Source organism: Athalia rosae, chromosome 3 (genome assembly GCF_917208135.1).
Source record: "Athalia rosae chromosome 3, iyAthRosa1.1, whole genome shotgun sequence".
NCBI lineage: Eukaryota > Metazoa > Arthropoda > Insecta > Hymenoptera > Athaliidae > Athalia > Athalia rosae.
The window spans coordinates 5,816,637-5,838,959 of NC_064028.1; the positions used below are offsets into that span (position 1 = coordinate 5,816,637).

At 42.1% G+C, this 22,323-nt stretch overlaps 3 protein-coding genes across 7 annotated transcripts; all 3 read left to right on the forward strand.

The window, feature by feature from the left end:
- Positions 1-755: 755 nt before the first annotated feature.
- Positions 756-8,218, forward strand: LOC105693868 (laccase-4-like). Of its 4 annotated transcripts, XM_048651550.1 has the most exons (10): positions 3,022-3,274; positions 3,412-3,838; positions 4,371-4,470; positions 4,911-5,031; positions 5,268-5,478; positions 5,583-5,984; positions 6,059-6,427; positions 6,672-6,926; positions 7,584-7,799; positions 7,883-8,218. In XM_048651550.1, exons 2-10 carry the CDS (start codon positions 3,700-3,702, stop codon positions 8,032-8,034), a joined length of 1,965 nt encoding a protein of 654 aa, XP_048507507.1. In that variant the 5' UTR covers positions 3,022-3,274; positions 3,412-3,699; the 3' UTR covers positions 8,035-8,218. The 4 variants fall into 4 exon arrangements, with proteins under 4 accessions (XP_020712537.2, XP_048507507.1, XP_048507506.1 ...); XM_020856878.2 differs by lacking the exons at positions 3,022-3,274; positions 3,412-3,838 and adding an exon at positions 756-1,006; XM_048651549.1 differs by having other exon boundaries at positions 3,022-3,838.
- A 129-nt stretch (positions 8,219-8,347) lies between these two features.
- On the forward strand, positions 8,348-10,810 carry LOC105693867. The gene is made up of 4 exons (XM_048651553.1): positions 8,348-8,688; positions 8,770-8,865; positions 8,947-9,197; positions 9,272-10,810. Exons 1-4 carry the CDS (start codon positions 8,443-8,445, stop codon positions 9,627-9,629), a joined length of 951 nt encoding a protein of 316 aa, XP_048507510.1. The 5' UTR covers positions 8,348-8,442; the 3' UTR covers positions 9,630-10,810.
- LOC105693935 (sodium- and chloride-dependent GABA transporter 1-like) lies at positions 10,737-16,770 on the forward strand. Of its 2 annotated transcripts, none has more exons than XM_012414202.3 (11): positions 10,737-10,985; positions 13,174-13,472; positions 13,596-13,730; positions 13,791-13,919; positions 14,007-14,130; positions 14,312-14,683; positions 14,768-14,984; positions 15,069-15,221; positions 15,295-15,498; positions 15,580-15,750; positions 15,838-16,770. In XM_012414202.3, the coding sequence occupies exons 2-11, from the start codon at positions 13,178-13,180 to the stop codon at positions 15,970-15,972; spliced, it is 1,935 nt and encodes a 644-aa protein (XP_012269625.1). In that variant the 5' UTR covers positions 10,737-10,985; positions 13,174-13,177; the 3' UTR covers positions 15,973-16,770. The 2 variants fall into 2 exon arrangements, with proteins under 2 accessions (XP_012269625.1, XP_048507509.1); XM_048651552.1 differs by lacking the exon at positions 10,737-10,985 and having other exon boundaries at positions 13,214-13,340; positions 13,411-13,472.
- Positions 16,771-22,323: the final 5,553 nt, after the last annotated feature.

The window sequence follows — 22,323 nt, forward strand, 5'->3', positions numbered from 1 at the left end:
ACGGGACTTGAGTGTCCACGTCGCATACTCGCACAAGGCTGATATTTATCTGTTCAAAACTCAAATGCTAATGATTTAAAACACATCGGGATATGATTAATTGATCTACACCGATCGTAACTTACAATCAGAAACGAAACCGAGTATCTGTTATCGAATTAATTTCGGGTCCAATCTTATTAGCGTCGAAGATTACAGCGTCAAAAAATTCAGACACCAAATAAGATCCATTTTATATAACGACGTTCAATTAAGCCAAATCAAATCTAACATTCGAAGATTTAATCGATCTGTTCTCGTCGGATTTCACGCACGGATAGGAAATGCAAGCCACTCAAAAGTTTCGTGAAAGATCTGATAAATAAAATTATTTCCTCACAATACAATTGAGCAAAACTACCTTAATTAACGATCGATTTCAAAATATTCGCACTTTTCAACCGATCTAATTAATATAATATTAATTAGCGGTTTTCAAATACAAGCTATATGACGGCTGTACGTATACTTGTAGAAAAATCTGTTCGCCTCGACATCCGGCTGAGTATCCAAGTATCAATTACACGAGAGCTGCAGTATAGTCTGATGTATGAAATTGCAGAAAGTGCAGCTCGCTGCACCCGCTCGTTGAGATGATTGCGCTCCAGTGAGATGACCAGTTTCTTCCGCGGATGCAGAGCCTGCGGCCAGGTAGATCCGTTAGGTTTGTATGCTTACGACGGGGATTAAACTCTCTCTAACATTGAACTTGAGGTTGCGAGGCTAGTGCGATCGCGGCTTTGATCCAAGGTGGTCGTTCGCGGTGCTGCTCATGCAGGTGCTAAGTCACTGATCGATCAAACAAGAACTCGATCAAAACAAGGACAAAAAAAATAAAACAAATAGGATATCGCGGAGTGCCCGAACGGTCGCGACATGCAATCGATAGATACTTTGTTTCGCGCTGCGATTTTTGTTGGACTTGGATCTGTCGTTGCTACAATTATTTACCTTACTCCAGTGCCAGGTAATTATAGAATTTCATCAGTGAATATACCTGTTCATTCATTTTATTTTCCCATTTATTTTCAATCCGAATTTTGCGACAGGACACGGTATTCGCATAATCTTTCACATTGCATTTCATAAACTAATCGTAAATGTGCGGAAGATGGGCATTTTATCGATAATTCTTATGAATTTGCACACATGAGTTCATAATACGCATGTGGTCGCCAACGAGGAAAAGAAAGTGCACGCGTTATAAGTATCCCTACGAATTGCATCGGAATCGCGATAAATTTCATTATTGCCGATGATCATCGGATGATCGAAAGTACTGCGATTTTATTGCGACGATCTCTTCTTCGATTCTTGCCGATTCGTGAAAATTTTTCCACGTAAATAAATTTATTTGCAGACTGATTACAGGATGACCCGCTACAAATTCACCGTCTCAATTCTGCAGAGTCCCTACAGAACCGGTTTAGCGCGTTCTCCGATATTATAGTTCGTTCATGTGGTTGGAATCATACACTTTCTCTGTTTGAGTGCAAGTACCATCGAAATAAATCAGCGATCTTACAACCCAGAATAATCGAGAATTGCACTTATGACGTACGGAATTCTTGTCCGAGGAAAGCTTTTGCAGAAAATATTTTCTCTTTCTCTTAGCAGAGGTATACGTAGGTATAGCCGTGGTTTTTCTTCTTGTTTTCTACATAAAATAGCGAGACTGACTACGATCAGATTAATTGCAGCGGTAAATAAATTACTTAGTTACTCAGCTTCGTGCACATCGTACGTTCACCTCGTGTGCTGCGTTCTCAATTCATTGTACTAAAAAACAATTACCATCATGGATTATAGAGCGAAGATTAAAAATTCCGAGGTGAAATCTGCAGCTGCACGTGCACCAGTTTATCGAATCTCGAATTCGTTGTATTCCTTATTCAATCACCAGATCTACTGAAAAATAAGAAAATAGCTTGCCACTCCGGATTCATCGGTGATCGAAAAATAAAGAAAAAGAGGAAAAAATTAAATGAAAAGCTGAATAACGAACGCACCGATGATTAACGATTTAGAATAACACATCACATACGCGATCTCAACAAATGGGCCAGGTGATATTTGTTCAACGAAACCATCGTACGTACACTAGGTTTGTAAGACGTATGTAAATCCTGCCCGTTTTTCGAGGTGAAAGTTGTTTGATTGAATAATTTTAGACGCTAATTTTTATTGACAGAGATGTGCGTAAACGAGCATCTGTACCTATAAGAGTGTACTACCATAAAGAAACATAGCTGGGAATGGTCCAACGGGACTTGCTTTCGCGAAATACAGTGTCTCGCGTCTCTAGGCGGACGTCGTAAAGCCAGAATAGAACGTACGCTCCTATCAATGTCAGTGGTGATGGTAACGGCGGTGTTCACGCGAGTAAATGTAGGAGTGAGTAAGTGAATCATTATTACGAGCCATAAGTTTAAACCATGAAGCGAGTGAGCGAACGAATGCCCGCGCATCGGTAACACATACCTATACACCTATACGACACTCGCGATGTCGAAGGGAAAGTGAGCTGGACTTCGGAGGAATCGAGATACAAAATCAGGATTAGCGTCAACGTGCTCCAGTAAAATGAACAAGATCGACGGGTTTTCTGATCACTTAGTCTACTGCGCGAAATGTAAAAAAAAAAAAAAAAAAAATAAAATTAAACGGCAATGGGGAAACTGAGATAGCTTGTTTTTTTTTTAGGTGAGTCTCCACGTATTTTCTATTGCGGCAGGATCCGACTGACCAACCGTTGTGCGGTGTAAGTTGCCTACAGACAACTTTCACTGCTCCACCGTGCAAGACTGACCCATATATTCACAACGGGTCCTCCTCTCACGTGAGCTGCGGCTCCGGACCCCCGGACTTTACCTACCTCTACTTTTTTCGTCGAATTGCCTCCTCTGCCTTCGCAGGGCTATTGCTTCAACCGCGTTATTATTATTTTTTTTTTGACCACATTCGCTGTACGATAATATTCCAGCAGAATCATGATGGAGATGGAATTGTTCGGAGTCGTTCGTCGGTAGGCATTCGCGAGTAAAACTTCGACGAAGACAGAGGCGGACTAGATTTCCAACTGCGAGTTGCCGAAGTGATTTTGGGGTGGCTGACAGTGGTGCCGATTGAACTTGGCTCATTTCATCTCCGTGCGCTGTGCGCCAAAATACAGTATAGAGAGAGAAAAAAAAAAAATAAATAATGTCGCGTCGAGAGAACAACTCGAAAAGTGCCGGTGCGTATACGATCATTTGCGTTGATCGGAGTCGCTAGAAAACGAGTAAATTTTTTTTTTTTTTCTCTTCCAAATGTTAAGTCATCTCTCAAGAGTTACGCTGTACGGTAGTTTTCGTTTTTATTTCCTTCGTTTAGTGCCTCCGAGCTACCATTCGTCTAATTAAAAGCGACGTGGATCGGTAATCCTGAAGTCTGTGAGTCGACGAAAGAATAAGATGAATGAATAACGGTCGGCGAATAAAGTTGTTCTCCCGACGTTGACGCCGTTTGATATTTTGACGGAGGATATCGGTCGGTGCGAGTATTTTTTCGGACTTTGTCTCAGGAATTCCAATGAGATTAGAAATCGGCTGATCGGTGTTGTCATAGAAAGTCATATAAATGCTCTTGCCCGTTGTCATTTTGAGACAACGACGCATGTAGATGATGAATTTCTCCAACAAATACGCCTCGTCGACCAAAAGGTCTTCGCATCCTGCGACCTATGCACTACGCAGTGCCATAGTTATGTCGATGATTGCGGCGGTCGCGGCCATCCTACATTTGAGCCACCACAAACCCAGTAAGTCCCGAATAAACGCATCGGTATCCACTCGTGAATGAAAAAAAACGAAACGAAATCAACAAAAGATAGACAATTTGACTCGGAAGTGAAATACGTTGTCGTTGTTCGACTGACGAATATTTTGGAAGAAAAATGTTACGCACTTTTCGAGTTTTTTTTTTTTTTTTTTAAATGACAGTTGACGTTGCAGAATCCACGCGGATGATGCTATGATATAATATACAGATGTATTGCAAAATGACAAGAGTTCGAATTTCTATCTGCTACATGCGTGAAATGAGGTCGATCGTTATGTGCTTCAGAGTAGGAATATCGATCAAACATTTGCATCGTGAATAGCGAGAATATATGTATGTATGTAGAAGTGGTGTACATAAAATGATGTAAAATTTACATAATCGGGTAATCGTCATGTAATATTAGTGGATCCTAGTATCGTAAAATTATAATACTGACCCGGTCTGAACATCTCTACGAAAACTGATCAATATGCAAATTAATTCTTACGATATATGGATGTGCGTTACAGAGCAGACGTTCCTTTCGTGCGATCGACCCTGTCATCATCTCGATTGGCCGATGATTTGTCGCGTCAAATTGACCCTAGAAGTATATCAATCTCTGAGCAAGTGAGTATACCATTGTGGATGAGAAATTTCAAAAATACCAACGAAAAAAAAAAAAAACAACGAGAGATTCAAAAATGAACAATTTTATTTTCAATTTACTGACAAAAAATTTACGTCGACTTTTATCATCTCGTATTACCTCACAACGGTGCATAATTTATTGTTACGTGGTTCACGCAATACCACTTTCAGGGTGTTGCAATATAACGCCGGTAGTTACGAGTTATGTAAGCGAAAGAGCAACGCGGAAAACAACCAGAGAGAGCTGCGTGTAATGTGTATATAGCGTTGATTTGGCTTTTTTTTTTCTCTTCCATATCTTTTTCTATTAATTTTTTTTGTTCAATTTCGTTTCTCGGCTCAGCTTCTCAGTTTATTATCGCTCGTGTGCGTTGCGCCTTTCATTTTTCAAACACAACGTGTATTACTTCCTTTCGCAGGTCATGCGGTAATTGTCCAACAAACGAAACAGCCTGTTTGGGTAAGTATTGCGTCTCGGCAGATGGTCAGAGAAGGGGTGTACTGGTCGCCAATCGGCAGATGCCTGGACCAAGCATTCAGGTAAATATTACCCGCGTAACAAGTACGAAGAGAAAGTGTCAAGTCACAACCCCCACCGTAGCTAACAAAAGTAAAAAGAAATCAAACGACGAATAAAGTAATTCGCGCTATAGTCGTATCCGAAAATTTCTCCAACGTACTCCCTAATTTCCGACAACGAGTTAGATTTATATTTTTCATCCCAAACACGCCGACCCTCGAGAACCAAAATTGCCGTAAATAATGCATGAATATAGGTTTGCGAAAACGACATCCTAGTCGTGGACGTGGTAAATCGTCTACCAGGAAGAGCGGTGGCTGTTCATTGGCGAGGACAATCTCAGATAGAAACACCCTGCATGGACGGTGCCCCATTGGTGACACAGTGTCCGATCCCCAGCTACACCGTTTTCCAGTATAAATTCAGGGCCGCCATACCCGGAACCCATTTGTGGCACGCTCACGCAGGCATGATATTGAAGAATATATTTTCATAACAGATACCGATCATTAACGCATTGCGTCAGATCGATCAATTTCAATATTTCCTTTGTCGATTTTATTCCTGACAGGCGGCGACGTCGCCGACGGATTAGCTGGTTCGTTGATCGTTCGTCAAGCGGATCTCCGAGAGCCTCATCGAGCCCTTTACGATATCGACGATCCGAAGCACGTGCTTCTCATCGGCGAATGGAAGCATTTCTTTTCTACAGATGCGACATCCGATCCCCTGAGATCGAAGACCGCTGCTCTTCTGATAAACGGCAAAGGACGTCAATCCGGAGGTCCTAAAATACCGTTGTCCACTTTTACGGTAATACCGGGACGTCGGCATAGATTCCGTGTCGCTCATGCTGGCGGGGCTGGATCTTGTCCGGTTAATGTCGCTATCGAAGGACACTCCGTTCTAGTCATAGCTCTGGATGGACACGCGGTCAATCCTCAACAAGTCACTTCGTTCACGCTGGTCAAAGGTACGACACGTTTCGTAGTCCGTATATTTTTTTTTGTCCTCGAAACAAATTCTGATCATCGATCAACGATCCAGGGGAACGTCTGGACTTCATCCTGAAGGCGAACAAGGCGATCAGGTCCTACGGTCTCACCGTGAAAACGATCGAGGGTTGTTTATCAACCGCGATGATCGGTGGTGCGATATTGCGGTACAAGGGCGGTCCTGAGGGCGATTTTTCAGCGTCCGAAGATAAAATTTTTACGGATGGTAAAGAAATGGATCGTCAAGACACCAGAGACGTTGCTCTCACGTCCAATCTAGCCGACAACTGCGACGGTTGGGATAAAATTTGCGTGACGGAAGTTCGCAGCATTCGAAAATTACCGGAATATCTCAGAGAGACGACCGATGTTTCGATGTATCTACCGATAAGCTACAGCATCGAGAGAACCGAGTTTACGGGTGAGAAATTCGACAATTATTATTGTCATATACCGTGTACCAATTTCACAGACTTCTGACGCAAAGAAATTTTGCCCGAGAACTTGATGAAGAAAAAAAAAAAAAAAAAACTTTTCGAATCACCGAGTTTCTTGTTATAAAAGTTTGATTAGGATTCGGTTGAAAACGCCTCGCGATTTATCTAGCCTCGTCGACATCGAAGTTTTCATCCATCTGGTAAAAACGTTCATTTTTCGTCCTTTAGACGGCGGGGAAATGAGAACTCGCGTCCTGCACGTGAACAATGCCACGTTTACCTTTCCCTCGTCTCCTCTGCTTACTCAGAGCGGAGACGTGTCCCCAGAAATAATTTGCTCCAGTTACGGTAGCGAGGGAATTAATCTCGCCGCTCGTTGTCGTCGCAGAGGTGAAAATTCCAAGGATCATCAAGTCTGCGAGTGCGTCCATATTCGACGCGTCCCAGTAGGTGCCACGGTGGAAATCATCCTTCTGGATCAGGGTGAGTTATCTCGGTGTTGTCAAGATATCTAGAAATTTCCTTGAAAAAAAAAGGGATTCAGAGGTAAGGTGAGATTTGCGACACGACCCGCACGACCGTTCCAGTTTCAAAGGTCACTCCCGGTTGAATTCGATTCGCGTTACGACATCCGGTGCAACGATATACAACAGGCGGTCGATTTCGATTCACCTCTTCGCGTGCTACGCGGAATCTCGTGTTCCGTGGTATTTGCGGGGAGGGAATTTTTTTTTTTCCTTTTTTTTTTGTTTTTTTTCTCGTACCTATACAGTTCTCCGGAGGGAATTGGAAGGGTTCGTGAGGGCTCGGGAGGCCTCGGAAAATATCCCTTAGTCATTCCGGTACGTGTAGCCTTGGCTCACAGACCTTGAGCTACATTCCGACTTCCACGTGGAGGCTGCGAAAACACGTCGTATTGATCTCCTGCGCTCAACCGTTCTGATGAGTAATTTCTGGCAAAACACCGGGAGAAATTTACTCCTAAACTTTTCATACAATTTCAGGTTTAATACACGCTTTTTCCTCCCCCCCCCCCCCCCCCCCCGATTCGATCTTAAAACTTCTGAAACTTCTCCTCGGGGTTCTGCATAGTTGTTAGCAAAAGTTGTTCTATTTCTTTCTTCGACTTTTGCGTCGTAGGCGGTCTAGACGATTTGGTGTACCATCTGCACGGCTACAGTTTTTACGTCGTGGGATCGAGAAAATTCGGGCGCAGCGTGTCGATAGAGGAGGTCAAGGAGATGGACTCTCGCGGGGTCCTTCTGGAACGTAATCTCATCCATCCCCCGCTCAAGGACACCGTTATAGTACCGAAATTCGGACTGGTCGCGCTCCGTTTCAAGGCGGACAATCCGGGTAAGAAAATTCGACGATTCGCCGAGTTCGTTCGCGAGCCTTGAAAAATCGCGGGCTCAATCGTTTTCTCTCATCTTCTTCAGGGTACTGGATGCTACGTGACGAACACGCGTCGCAATGGACCAGAGGATTGGACGTGGTTCTCCAGGTCGGAGAAATTAGTAGTATGATTCAAGCGCCCGATGATTTTCCAAAATGCGGCTCATTCGTCGGACCCGATTATTTCCTGATATAAATCGGTCCCGACAAAAACCGACTGATGTAAATAACTGTACATAGTTTCTTATGAATAACCAGCGAATTTTTGTAATATTTTTTATACCAGCCAGAGCAATCATGATTTTTCTTTGCCTATATGTTACCTTATAGTCTTCGCGGATAGCGAATCTTTAGAATAAAGCTTGTATTTTCTAATGGAATTTAAAAATTCGTATCGCATTCACTTCTCTTTAATTTCGATTGGAAAGTAGGCGGTGCAGAGAAACAAGAATCCGTGGGTAAAAAGTCGCGAGGTTCGCTTGTTAGTCCCGGTTTCACGTCAAAGCGACATTTACCGGTTTCCGAATTCTTCGACTTCAGATGAAGTTTTTGAATCGAGAATTTCGCCGATATCCCGATTAGCCGATGCAATAAATCGGCAGGAATGTCCTGCGTCAGCGCCCTGCACTCGCAACTCGTAACTCTCCTATCCGTTCCCCACGAGATCCTTTTCCTTCGACACAGGGTCTTCAAGGAGTACGTCAAAATCGCCGTGGGTCCAGATTTCATTCATACGCTTCCCTCGTTCATCGTCCTCACCGCGATGATCCTCGTACTGTGGAGAAGTCCTCCTAAAATCGAATGTGCTACGGTCGTCGCGAGCAGGGCCGCCGTATTCAGAGCAATTCAGGTAAAACAAATAAAATAGAAAGACGAAAAACGTATGTCGAAAGAGAAAGAGAAGAGATATTCATTCTCAATTACGTCGAAGGTCTTAGCCAGCTGGATCGTCGTCAATGCTGTGATCTGGCTCTGGTTAATCTTCCAGAGAATTTTATACTGCTTCGTCTGGTCCTACTGGAGTTACGTGAGTTTTTTTCTTTCTTCTTTTTTTTTCTCGAATCAGTGGGTATAAAAATGATTTTTTTTTTCTTTCAATTTTTCACAGGAGTCCGAATATCGCGAGACATCGATGCCATGGTGGCAACGCGTGTGGTCCTCCTATTACCCACCGCCTCTTCAACCTCCAATTTTCTCCGCTGGTTTTATCAGTTGGATTTTATCCATGATGGTCGCGATCGGAATTCTAGGGTGCGCAACGTCTCCGAACCTCGTGAGAAACGTCCTCTCGGATTTGGTAATCGCTGCCCGAGATTATCTGCACGTCGTCAGAAACTACATGACGTGGTCGACGAGCAGGTGATTGTTGAAGAAAAAAAAATCAAAATCGAAAGATGAGCGGACGGCACGAAAGATGGAGTTTATTTTCTCAGATTCCGAGAGGCGATCTCTTCCGAGAGATGCATGGCGATCGACGAGAGCGAAATCAGTTCGGTATGCGACGACTGCCGTTCCGAAGAATCGGCTGATGCGAATCAAGGGAGAATCGCACGTCGCGAAGTCCACCCCATCTCCTACGGTACGAATTGGACACCACGCCCAAATTTTTCCGGATACAAAGCGGAGACCGGGAGAAAGTATCAGGAAAAGGGAATCCGCATAGCCAGCACCGTAGCTGGAAGCTTGACGCGTAGAAACGAGGAAAAATTATCACCCAGGCAAACGCGACATCGCAGGGGCTGTCATACGGTAATCCCAAGTAATTCCAGCGACAAGTCCAGCGCGTGCTGAAGAGGCGCGTGCGGATCGCACCTGTACTTCGATGGATTTTAGATTTGCCACAGGCGAATCGTGTTAACGATAATCGCATACAAATGCTGCAATTTCAACTGTCGTGGGAATATTATGTTAACGGGGCTAAAATTTTGTCGGGATCGTGACGAGCAGCGGGCGATATTTTTTGTAGAATAATTTATTTTCGAATAATAATCTCTGACACACTTAATTTCACGTACTATGTACATCGTAATCTTCATTCGATTCGATAAACGAGCGTTAACGCTCCGCCTCATCTTCGGTATTTTATGATAAAATAATGTTGCAGCTTTCTCCGACGTACATTGCGAATACGTTTACACGTTAAGCGGATCGAGCCTATGCAACAACGAGAGTTTGTGAAAGTAACTTCGGTACGATGTACGGTTGTTTCAGAGTAATTCCGTAATCGTTGAAAAACGTAAAATAGTTGGGTCATTGAATAATACAAATGAAATGATAACAATTAACGGGCGTTACGACAGTGGGACGTGTACCGTGCACACGGAGCTTGAAAAGATGGATCGATTTCCTTACGTCAACGTGTCACGTGTCCCGGATAGTTAGAGTTCTATTAGTAAGTTCACGCGGGTCATACAAGGTCGAATGTAAGTGAAAATAGCCTGGATAGACGTACGACGAGGAGGAAGCTCGAAGGAGAAGGACAGACGAAAATTTCGTTACAAACGAGATCGCGAATGGATGATTGAATTCCAGAGATCGACGGATATTTCATAACACGCCGCTTTCCAGGGCGCAATTTTTTCCGTTATCATCCCCGTCTGGTTGAAATTTCTGCGCGTCGTCGACGCTGCAAATCTTGACCGAACTGCGTCACCTCTTAATAAATGTAGGCGTACAGGTATATATATATATTGTACACCTACAAGTCGAGTCCGCAGCTACGTATCTGAATTGCGACGTATGTCAGGGGTGTGTGCAGCTGTATAGATATAGAAATTGTTTCACATCACCTAGGGGTAAAGGCAACCCGGAGATAAAAGCGCATGCGTTTGGGGGCATGGCACTCCCCTCAGAATTGCGCCGTTCGTTTTACTCTACAACGACAACCCTTGTGAGGTAGGTCGCTCAAGGCTCCACAACCTTCTAGATTATTCCGACTCCGGGTCGCGTACACACCGAGAAAAAAAAAAAGAGGACAAAAAAAAATAAATAAAATAAAAATAACGGAGAAGAGACGATATCGCCGATCGGACGTCGCATCCCGAGAATCCGGTTGCGATATCAATTATCGTTATCATCAGAGAATCGAATAACTCGATACCACGGAGAACGCGACTAAGTGCAAATCAAAATCGCCGCATGACAAAGGTGTGTTTTGTGGTACATATCGTTACAGTGATAGCTCGTATTTTAATCTCAAATCCCGACAATCCTCGAACGTACTCCACTTCTTCGTTACCCCGAAATTCTCCACCGACCCTCCACGGAATTTACCAAAGTTCGCGGAAAAATAATCGACCGAAATTGATTTCGACATTTTTTTCTATCCACATCCCGAACACTAATCCGATACATTTTCACCCTCTCGAGTCCCTCTCGTTGATCGTTGCTTAGAAAAACGTCTCGCGACGCGAAAAAAGTGAAGATAAAAAAACAAGGGTGTTTTGACGGGGCATCCCTCGGTTTTTCCCATGAGTTGATGTTTATGCCGGGGATCCGTAAAGTGCGCAGACTCGGGAGTGAATATCCTATATCCACGCTATCGTAGTCGTGAAAAAAAGAAAAAAAATTCAACGAGTCCAAAGAATCCCTGTTAATTTATTTACGAAATTACAATGTTTCGAGGAGTAAAGTAGACCGCAGAGCGAGATACGAGTGCGGAGCGCTTTTAAACGTTTCATTTAATTTCGTATGTTTCGAAGTGTAATACCATCCACGTGGAAACGAAGCATGGCGCGCGCGTGTCTATTGATTTTGCGTTCAGCATCCCTCGAGCACAAACACTCTCTCTATAGAATCTTCCCTTTTCACGGGACTAGAATCAGGAACGAGGAGACACACGCACGGTTACACCGCGTCTGTGTATTTGTGCGCGCGTTTCTCTCTCTCTCTACAAACGATATAAATTAACGCACGCATGTGGAAGCCCACTTAAATAATATAACTATTATCATTATCATTCTCATTACCATGGTATAACCGAAAACGAAACGGCACGTGTCTCTCGTTCGGTAGATGGAAAAATTATACGGGAAAAAATGGAGAGAAAAGAAAGAAAGAAAAAAAAAACTCGGCGGACTACCCGCTGGGAGAGAAACTCGTTAGCGCTACCGCGTATTCGTACACAACGTGCGTATGTATTCGTAATTTCCGCAGCGAATCGAGGTCTAAAATTGAGCACGGATAAGAGAAAAGAAAAAAAAATAAAAAAAAAAATAAATAAATGACGAAGCGTTTCGATTTTTGCTGGGAGATATCTTGTTCGATTGAAATATTTTACTTGGAAATTTCGGCTATTAGTCGAAGCGAAGTTATCGAAATTTTTACTAAGGTGCAGGGTGAGCTGTGGACGAAATGTAATTGAAATTCTACCTCGGAGTTGAATATTTTCTAACGTTATTTGAGTTACGTAACGACTCTCGTACGTAACCACGGTTGTAAGTACGGAGAAGACAGTATCTTATTTTTCAATATCCCACGGTCTTATGAATTTTACATCGGAACGCGGTCGGAAGTATCGATTTACTTATTCAATTTCATCCTGGTGGGCGCGTAATATCGCGAGAAACAATAAAACTCGGTTTTTACGGAGGTATATGAGATAAAAGCACAGTGCTTGCGTATATAGGAAAATGATAATGTGAACTTTACAGAATCGAGCCAACAAGACGAAATTCCTTATAGGAAAATAGACAGAGAGAGAGAGAGAAATAAATAGAGAGAACACGAATCAGATGTCTCGTCCGTATCAATGTGGGGTGGTACGTGGTTGTTTATAAATATTACTCGACGCACGCGTCGTCGGCGGAGGCAGGACCTTGTCGATATGGGGATGCGCCTTTCGTCCTGCGGGGTTCAAGAATCGCCGACCTTTTCGCCTGATATCGACACAAATTGGTCGGGGACACGAGACTCGGAATCGAAGACGACCAACGTCGTCGTCTAATCTTCAAAGTCTTCGACTCACCCGCGGTATCCGCATATATATTCCACCTAGATATTTATACGTATCGGCTAATGCGGAGATCAATAACTCGCCAAATGTCAGAGGGATTCAGCCTAGCCTTCGAAAATCACCTACACGACGAATTTAATGCTCAAATGATTCATGGCTGCTATCACTCCTCCCTTGATACAATTCGAACGCAGGTCTATAGTCTGTGAAATAAATCGAACAAAATCGATCGACGTACGCTTGTCACAGTTTCACCGAATCAGTTGTTCCCCTGACACGATTCACCTCCCTAAATTTTTAGTCGCGGAGCTTCCCTGCCGAATTATCACAATGAAATTATCAATTGCCGCTGTTAAACGTTTTCAAAAATTCATTACGCAGCGGCATGTCGGAGAAGATGTATTACTGGGGTGAAGAAAGGGAGACTGCGGACCCGGAGCAGACCTTTATCGAATTCAAAGCAAAGCCATCGTCGGCGGGGGAATCATCAAGGACGATTCCAAAGATGGTGGTGTCACCTCCGCAGGGTGAGATAGCGGGCGGTGCAGGTAATCGTGGGGAAGATACGGAAAGGGGTGGTTGGGACAACAAATTGGACTTTTTGTTCTCTTGTATCAGCGTTTCCGTTGGACTTGGTAACGTCTGGAGATTCCCTTATCTGTGCTACAAAAACGGAGGAGGTAATGACAAAAATAGGAAATTAAAAAAAAGAAAAAAAAAAAAAAACAAATTCACCCTCATCAGTTTCGACAGTTTAATCGATCGGGTGATTCGCAACTGACGATTGTATTCCGTTTCCCCAGGTGCTTTCCTCGTCACCTACGGAATCGCTATGATCTTCTGCGGGATTCCAATTTTTTTCCAGGAAGTTGCCATCGGGCAGTACCTCGGAGCCGGAGGAATGACCCTGGTCGGCCAACTGTGTCCTTTACTCCAAGGTACGAACGGACGTTAATTTTTGATCGAAGATTTTCGTTTCTAAACAACGGCGGTTTCAGGGGTCGGATACGCTACGATGACCATAGTATTTTTCCTCGACGTTTACTACTGCATCATTATCGCCTGGACCTTGTTCTACTTGATAGCGACATTCGCTAATCTTCCCGGTCTGCCGTGGAGCGGTTGCGGTGAGTGGGCAAATTTCGGGCGACGAAAAAATTCAGCAATTTTTTCCACCGTTCGAACCATCCAATAATCTCCACCACGCCTTTCAGGGAACTGGTGGAACACCGAGAGCTGTTTCAGTGCCGAACAAGTCCTGGCAGCGAAAGATCTGAACGAAACAACGTCTTCTAATCAGACCGTCCACCACACTACTCCCGTTGAAGAATATTGGGAGTAAGTTCACACGAGTCACGAATACGTTGACGATGAGTTTCATATGTGAGATAAGATCGCGGGCGATCGAAGGCTTTTGTATTTTCCAATCGGAACGCGCCCTTCCGATAAACGAGGATCGATTGACGTTACAGTTATTTTGACCTTGATCGCGACACTATTATTGATTACCCGGTTCCAGCCGGCGTGTTCTAGGAATTACCAGCGGTATCGAAGAGATCGGTGGAATGCAGTGCGAGCTTCTGGGGTGTCTGGTTCTCGGCTGGTTGCTGGTCTACCTGATCATTCGACGGGGTCTCCATCAGAGTGGCAAGATCATCTGGTTCTCGGCGCTATTCCCATACGTAGTGCTGTTCATCCTGCTCGGCAGGGCTGTGACATTGGACGGTGCTGACGCTGGACTTCTTTACTACGTTACACCGAGATGGGAGGAGCTTTTGTCACCTGGACCGTGGATCGATGGCGCAACGCAGATTTTCTTCGCCTACAGTATAGGAACCGGAGCTTTACCTGCCCTGGGATCGTACAATAAGTTCCATCACAATTGCTACAAGTGAGTGAATGATCGATTCGAAATTTTTCTTGTATATTGGATCAAGTCGACCGTATCACGAGTATTTTTTCCCCCACCTTCAAGGGACGCTTTGATCACCTGCGTGGTTAATACCTTGACGTGTCTGCTCGCCGGTTGCGTGACGTTTTCTATCCTCGGCCACATCGCCATGGAACAAGGTACCGAAGTATCGGAGGTGGTGAAGAGCGGACCCGGACTGGTGTTCCTGACCTATCCCGAAGTCGTCCTCAAGTTGCCAGGAGCTCCGATTTGGGCGATCATATTCTTCGTGATGCTGATAGTGAGGATCGTTGAAAAAAGTTCAGTTTTCGATGAGATTCGTATGACTCAGTTGTTTTTTTTTTTTGTTCGATAATTTTTACAGATTCTTGGAATCGACAGCGAGTTCTGCATCGTCGAATCCTTCATCACGGGAGTCGTTGACAATTGGCCGGACACCCTGCGTCCGCATCGCAATAAATTCACCGTTGCGATTTGTCTTCTGATGTTCCTAATGGGCGTACCGATGGTCACGCATGTGAGTGAATTTTTCGAATTGATACCAAAAGTCGTTTGGCGGGTTCGAAGCTAGAATGATATTTGAATTTCAGGGTGGGGTCTACATTTTCCAACTCATGGACTTCTACTCGGCCAGCGGTATGTCGATCCTTTGGGTCTGTTTTTTCCAGACTATCGCTATCTCCTGGATTTTCGGTACCCAGAAATTTTGCGATTGCGTACATCAAATGATGGGAATTCGTCCGAATAAATTCTGGTACATTTGTTGGCTGGTATTCGCCCCGGTTGTAATGGCGGTGAGTCGACGTTCCGGTAATTCGATCCACATTGATCCGCACGTAACTATTTTTGATCGTGATTTTTTTTTTTTCTTTCAGTTTATATTCGTATTCCAATGCGTGCAATACGCACCCCTTAAGTACGGCAGCACTTACGAGTATCCATGGTGGGCCGAAATCGTCGGTTTTATCCTGAGCTTTTCGTCAATGATCTGGATACCGGCTTACGCCATATATTACGTTGTGGCATCTCCGGGGTCGATTAAAGAGGTGATTTTCATTTTTATTAAACGACGGACTGTCCAATCTGTCGGCGAATTTCCTAAATTTCTGTGAATTTTTTTCAATCATCCGCAGAACATCCTGAAGGGTCTGAAGCCGAACATAAAGTCAAGAGCGAAGTTACCGAAAGGCGAAAAATCGGCAATAATTCCAATGTCCGAGAGCAGCGCAGGTCTGATTTCTAAGAACAATAGTTTTCTGAATCAGTAACGAACCCTGAACCAGCCCGCAAGGGGCTCGCATGATTTTAGTGAAGTGTAACGGATAAAAATGTATATACATATATATAAATATTTATATATATTTATATAGATCTATACGGCGTGGGATTTCCGTCTTGCGTGGCACAAGGCAGTGATATGTAGTATTACTCGACTTTTAGCTTTATTTATAGAAATTGCGCGGACACGACTTCAGACGAGTTAATCGATTATTATCAGAAACGAGTCGTACCATCGAATTACAATGAGTTTCATCAACGGCAGTAATGATTGGAAAGAAAGAAAAGAAAAAAAAAAAAAAAATTCAACCATCGGAAAAATCAACTACGCAATTTTTAATTTTAAAACGTTGTTGATATTATTATGTAAAGTACTGTAAGATATAGAGTTCGAAGTCGCACAGTTTAATTACCATTCGGGTAACGGACCCGTACAGTTAACGATAATGAAAATAATAATTGTTATTATAATAATCATAATGAAAATCAAATAAACCGCGGAATCGCCGCATCTTTTTAGTAATTTAATTGCAGTACGGGTTCCACTAGGAGTTTGTTGCTTATGAATATATTTAAATGATACTAAAAATTAGAACGTATTTTAGGAGAGATTAGTTGTAGTCTTTTGGCTGTCGATCTCAACGAATTTAAAGGGGAGAAACAAAAAAAAAAACGATGATTTCATTTCTAATCATTCACGCAGCGATCGTGAGGTGGAAAAAAAAATTGAGTTTTCCATACCGAACTAACGCGATATCGTTCGTCGAAATCCGATCTAATTTTATTGATAAAAAAAAAAAAATTGGGAGAAACAAAAATGAAATATATAGGTACTCTTCCTGTACATAGCTGGGTAGGAGGCAGAAGTTGATATAAACGATGCTTTTCTCATCCGGAAATTTGGCAATCTGGGCTGAAAAATGCGTACCCATCTGTAGGACGGGACTTTTATGATACAGCAGTCGGAATAATTGAGACCGAATTGGTTCCTATATAGGACGTAGAGATTACATCATTAGATCGCGTGACCCGGAGACGAGTTTCTCTTGTTGACGAGGACAATTGGTGGACAACAAATAGCAAGTTTGACGTGACGGTTATGAAGTATATGTCTAGTATTAAAAAAAAAAAAATTTCTTTTTCTCGAGAGCTGGTTTCTCAATGGAATGTTAATCGTATCCGTAGTCGTCGTCGAATTATGTACTGCCAATACGGGGACTGATATACCCAGGTAGAAATTTAATCTTGGCAGAAGCTAACCGCGATCTAGTTATGCTAGTTCTTATCTTGGTGCGGCATAGCTTAACTATACTGCTGCAAGCTCGGTTTGTAACGCTCATTTTAGCTAGCAGCAGGTTGAATTACTTATCTTGGGCCAACCTTCGTAATTTAGCTAGTACCAATATGATCAATTCAGGTTGTAGCAGGCTTCGGGATTTTTAGAGGTAAACGTGAAATAAATTGCAGTATTAACAATCCACTATACAGTTATCATTTATGTTATTAACGTTTATTATCAAAATATACTGAAGAATATTATGGTGGAGTAACAAGTAATAAATTATGGGTATTATATAACTGCAATAAACTTTTAAACTGTGAAGAAAATGTCTTATTCGCTTATATCACTTTTTTCGTCAATCTTCTCTTTTCTGGTCCGATTTATTCTGTAACCTTCCCAATCTTTTGAATTGGTAAAGACTGTTCCTAGTGCGGCATAGACTTTCGATTCGACTGCATTTATCCGGGATGTTAAAGTTTCTGCAGGTCAAAGTAAAATTGTTTAAAGTTTATAGACACTTTCAAAAGCGAAATATCTAAAGAAAAGACATAACGCAGAAGTTGTATCAATTACAGTTACTTTGTAAAAATGAAAATATTACAATAATTACAAAAACATTTAAGAAAGAACCACATGGAAAAATGAATCAGACCGGTCGGAAATCATTGAACTTAACCTCTAAATTATTGTTACGAATTACAAGTCAAGAATAATGAACTATCAAACTTTTCTCCACTAGTAATTATAACAGAGTGAATATTATTTTTACTTACCAGTTTAAATTTGGTCGTTAATCACGTTCAACGAAGAATATCCACAATATAAATATGAATATGAAGTAAACAAACACAGAAAACGTGCGTAACATACCCATCGCTTGCGCATTCGCTTCGCGCAAATTAGCATAGCATAGATACACACCGTATATAACAATGGAAAATTTATAATTGCGATATAATTGTATGGTTCATATAGAAGATCTATACGTGTATGACGGTATTAACCAATACCGTCCTAACCAACAAAAATACAAATTTGAGTCTTTAACGTTATTTTATCATTTTAACATTCACTGGATACGTTCATCATATAATAATTCGATTTTTTTCAAAATGTTGGCTAAGACGTTATTGCTTAGTATCATCCATATACCTTTATAAATCGAATCATATAAAATAAAATTGAAAAAGATAAATACGTGAGATGCGTACGTATACTACTTTTATCGATGAACCACGTGTGTACTGAACATTTTAAACATATACATATATGTCACTGTAAGCCTAACCCCACTTTTCGCAAAAGTAAAGCTATCACGTATACTTAGGTCGCGGCTAGGTACAATGCAAAGGTAATAACCAAGCAACATATCTCGAAATCCTGAACTGCAATTGTACCTAGCAGCAACCTAAAGCCAATGTCGCAGTGCGAACCTCGCAAGCCAATATTAAATGAGGCTAGCGGCTAGGCTGAAACTTATTCTGCCAAGATAACTTTCTACCTGGGATATATCATTAATTTTGAACTCATTTTTTTTTTCAACAAAATGCTCAAAAGGGATATTCCATATATCGCTGAAATCATGGGGTGATTCTAATTTCGATTTATTCCTCTATTTCATCATTTTGATTTCACTGATTATCTTTTCTAAGCGAAGGCGATCGTGCTCTGGATTTACGCGGCCAGGTTTCGTAGTTCGTATCTACGTATACTAGTAATGTGTGTATATTGACTATTCAATGTACAGTTCGTATAATATATAAATATTATTGTAATCCTGATCAATATATTTTGTAGACATTGAAAGATGATACCTTGAATCTGGATTATTCTGATTTCAGTTTTGAAAAATTTGACGGGGTGGTTATTGGAAAAATATAAATAAAACAAATGTTCTGCAAAAATTCTAACTCAACATCTGCAAAATGTAATTATCCCCTTCCCTCGTTTCACACAACATCCTATTCGACTTATTTCTCATCGTTTGTCGAAGGTTCAAATTGCGGAGCAAAACGGTTCGCCGATTTGGATCCCTGAGCTCGGGGTGAGTTAAAAACTGAAAATCAAACATCCGATTCAAGAATAAAAAACTCTTTTAATTTCAAATGCTAGCGCTGCCCCTCGGAATTCAAAGAACTAGTAGGGTTGCAGAAAAGCTAAGTATTGATCATAGTATTGCCCTCGACGTCAGGCGATCTCATTGGATAATTTGGCTACGTGCCAGTAAGGGATGAAGATTAGTTCAGTGGAATTCCGAGAGAAAGCGCCAGAATGCACTCGCTACCCCGTGAAGCAATCAAAGAAATTGGCTTTTTTTCTATGAATGAAAGGTCCTGGTTGATTCCTGTAGCATATACGATATTTTTAGTCCAAAAATTGTACGAGATCAAAGGCTTCATAGCCGTAAAAAAATCTCCGTTGGCCAAAAATCCAAACTTTTTATTATCCCAGCATTCCGATGTATTTCTGTGTATTTTGATCTCGGAAATAGGATTCCACCTACAAAATCAGGCTGGTAGCAAATATTTGATAATAATAATTGTAGCAATTCAGTTTGCAGATCCGAATTATCCTGAGCTTAAAATAGACAGGAATAGTCTGAAAAATTGTCACAATCTTCGGCCCAGAATTTTGATTTGAAGATTATTTAAAAAAAAAAAATCCTAGTGAGATGAAATTTTTTGGTCAATCGTCTCGGACACGTGACTTCGATTGTTCTGGTGTATGTCCAATACTTCGAGAATCCTTGTTCTTTATTTCAATGGGAAGCCTGGTACAGAATTCGAGCCTGAAATGCCGAGGCATCGCGCACGTGTTGAAGAATCTCCATTTACCAAAGAGACTATTGGAGGCGGGAGGCGTAACGCGGAATACCTGTACTTTAGGTGAAAGAGAAAACGTGTTCTTTTCTTAAAACGTGTACGACGGCAATGACGTAGCTTCTGGGAGAAAAGTTGAGTCACATCCGTTCCGAAAATAGACTATTTTTTTAAGCTTTTTTACAGCATTTTCCGCGACGATATAAAACTGAGGAAAGCGAAAATCGAGCTGGGAAAGAAAAGTAAAAAAAAAGTTTGGTTGAGAAAAAAATTCAGGATCGCGAACCACGTCTAATTTTCCCCCGGAAATTCGAGTGACCATTTTTATTTCTGACCAGCGGCACGTGATCCCAGCCACCCGGTCAGTAATAAGGGCAATTTCTCAGCTGCGTTTTTCCGCACGTTCGCCTCGAAAGAAAAAAGGGAAAAATTAAATCCATTTAAGGGAAGCGATTTTTCTCGATCGCAGCTTTTTCGCGACTCACAAATCCATCAGCTCGATCGAACGTGATTCCGCTTTGCAAGTTCACCTCCGTGATTCGGGCCGCCGAATTTCGGGACTCGCGCTAAGTAAGTTTTCATCCGGTCTTATGAATAATCCGATAGGATTCTTGCGTTATTAAATAATTGATTGTTTTTTTTTTTCTTGGTGTTGGCGCTGTAAGCTGTACCTACGCAGTCAACGCCTTCGAATTCCATTATGCATCTTGGGCCTAATCTCTCTACCGATATAGTATACCTATGCAAATACATACATCGGAGCTGACGATGGGAATGAGGGATTCGTTGGCTTTCCAAACATTTTCAACGTCGGAGGGGGGGTGGGTGGGAAACTGGTTTTCCTTAAATAATTGAACAGACATTAAGTATCGCATAGCTATACCGGGCGGGTGTACACTTGCGGGAAGTCGATCGAAATGCCGAAGCTTTGGAAACGGAGCTAGTTTTCTCTCCGGTCCTTCTCAAAAGTGTTGTATAAACACCCAAACGGAATTATTCATCGTCTCGACGGAATTCAACGTTTTCGTCAACTTTCAGTTTCACATTTTTAAAACGGTTTTGAAAACGACAAAAAAAAAAAAAAACCAAAAAATAAAATACACTCGTCTCTTTCACAGCCCCTTACATTTGTCTCGCCGGTTGCGTTATCCTCGTGAAAAATAATTTCAACCACGCGTCCTAGGATGAATATATATTCTCCTAATAGACGTAAGAACGAAGAGGACGGGACGTTTTAAGGGGGTGTTTTATAACCTGGAACGGAATGAGATAGTATAGAGAATATGCTTTGGCAATATGACACGGAGGGGAAGCCTTGATGAATCCCCGTTGCCATGACAACTTTTTCGCGTTACGCGATTCTGTTTCCAATAATGATTTCTCAAGGCCGTCACGTATCAGGTACGTACGTAATAGTACCTAGACGTTTACTTATTAATATATACATATACATCCATAGGGTAATAGCAGCATAGTAATTCTACGATACGCGCTCAATAATACCTTTCTTCGATAGTTGTACCCACGTTAACAGTTATTGGGTCATATTATCCGTATAAATTTACAATCTATGAGCAAACGTGCGGGGCCTGTGGACTTTTAAAATATATCGCTATCATCCGATTCTCTTATACTTTTATTAACTCGTTTCCATCTGTGTCGAGTGGTGCGGTGTCATTGTTCCTCGTCGACGGTAAGCAATCGTTATTGTTACCCTACGTCGTTCGTTAGTTCGTTGAAAATATCCTACGTATCTGGTTTGACGCAACTGTTTCCCCTTTTCTTTGTGTAAGCGAAACGGAAAGTCTGGAGTACGTCGTACACGTTAGGCATACCTGGATCATGTACGAATGAATAATCGATATCCCGATCGATTGAGATAATTTTTTAACGAGGCTATTCTCGTTTTCCGAGGACCCTTCAAAAAAAAAAAAAAAAAAAAAAAATGGTGCACTAGAAACCGGAGTGTAAAAAAAGTAAGGGGAGAGAGAGAGAGAGAGAGCAAAAAAAACCCTCAGAATCATAAGGATGATAATTAACAGATATCGGATAATCTGATCGAGTAGCTGTACGGTAACCAATTTACAGTGGCGGAAACGGAACCCGACGCGGAAAATAAAAGTTTCAGGGAAAATTGGAATCTAGTGCGCTTATCGGGGTGGGGGGAGGGGTGGTGATTGAAACCGGACCTCTAAAGGCTACTGACTTTTTGAAACGCGATATAGGAAACTGCCTCGATC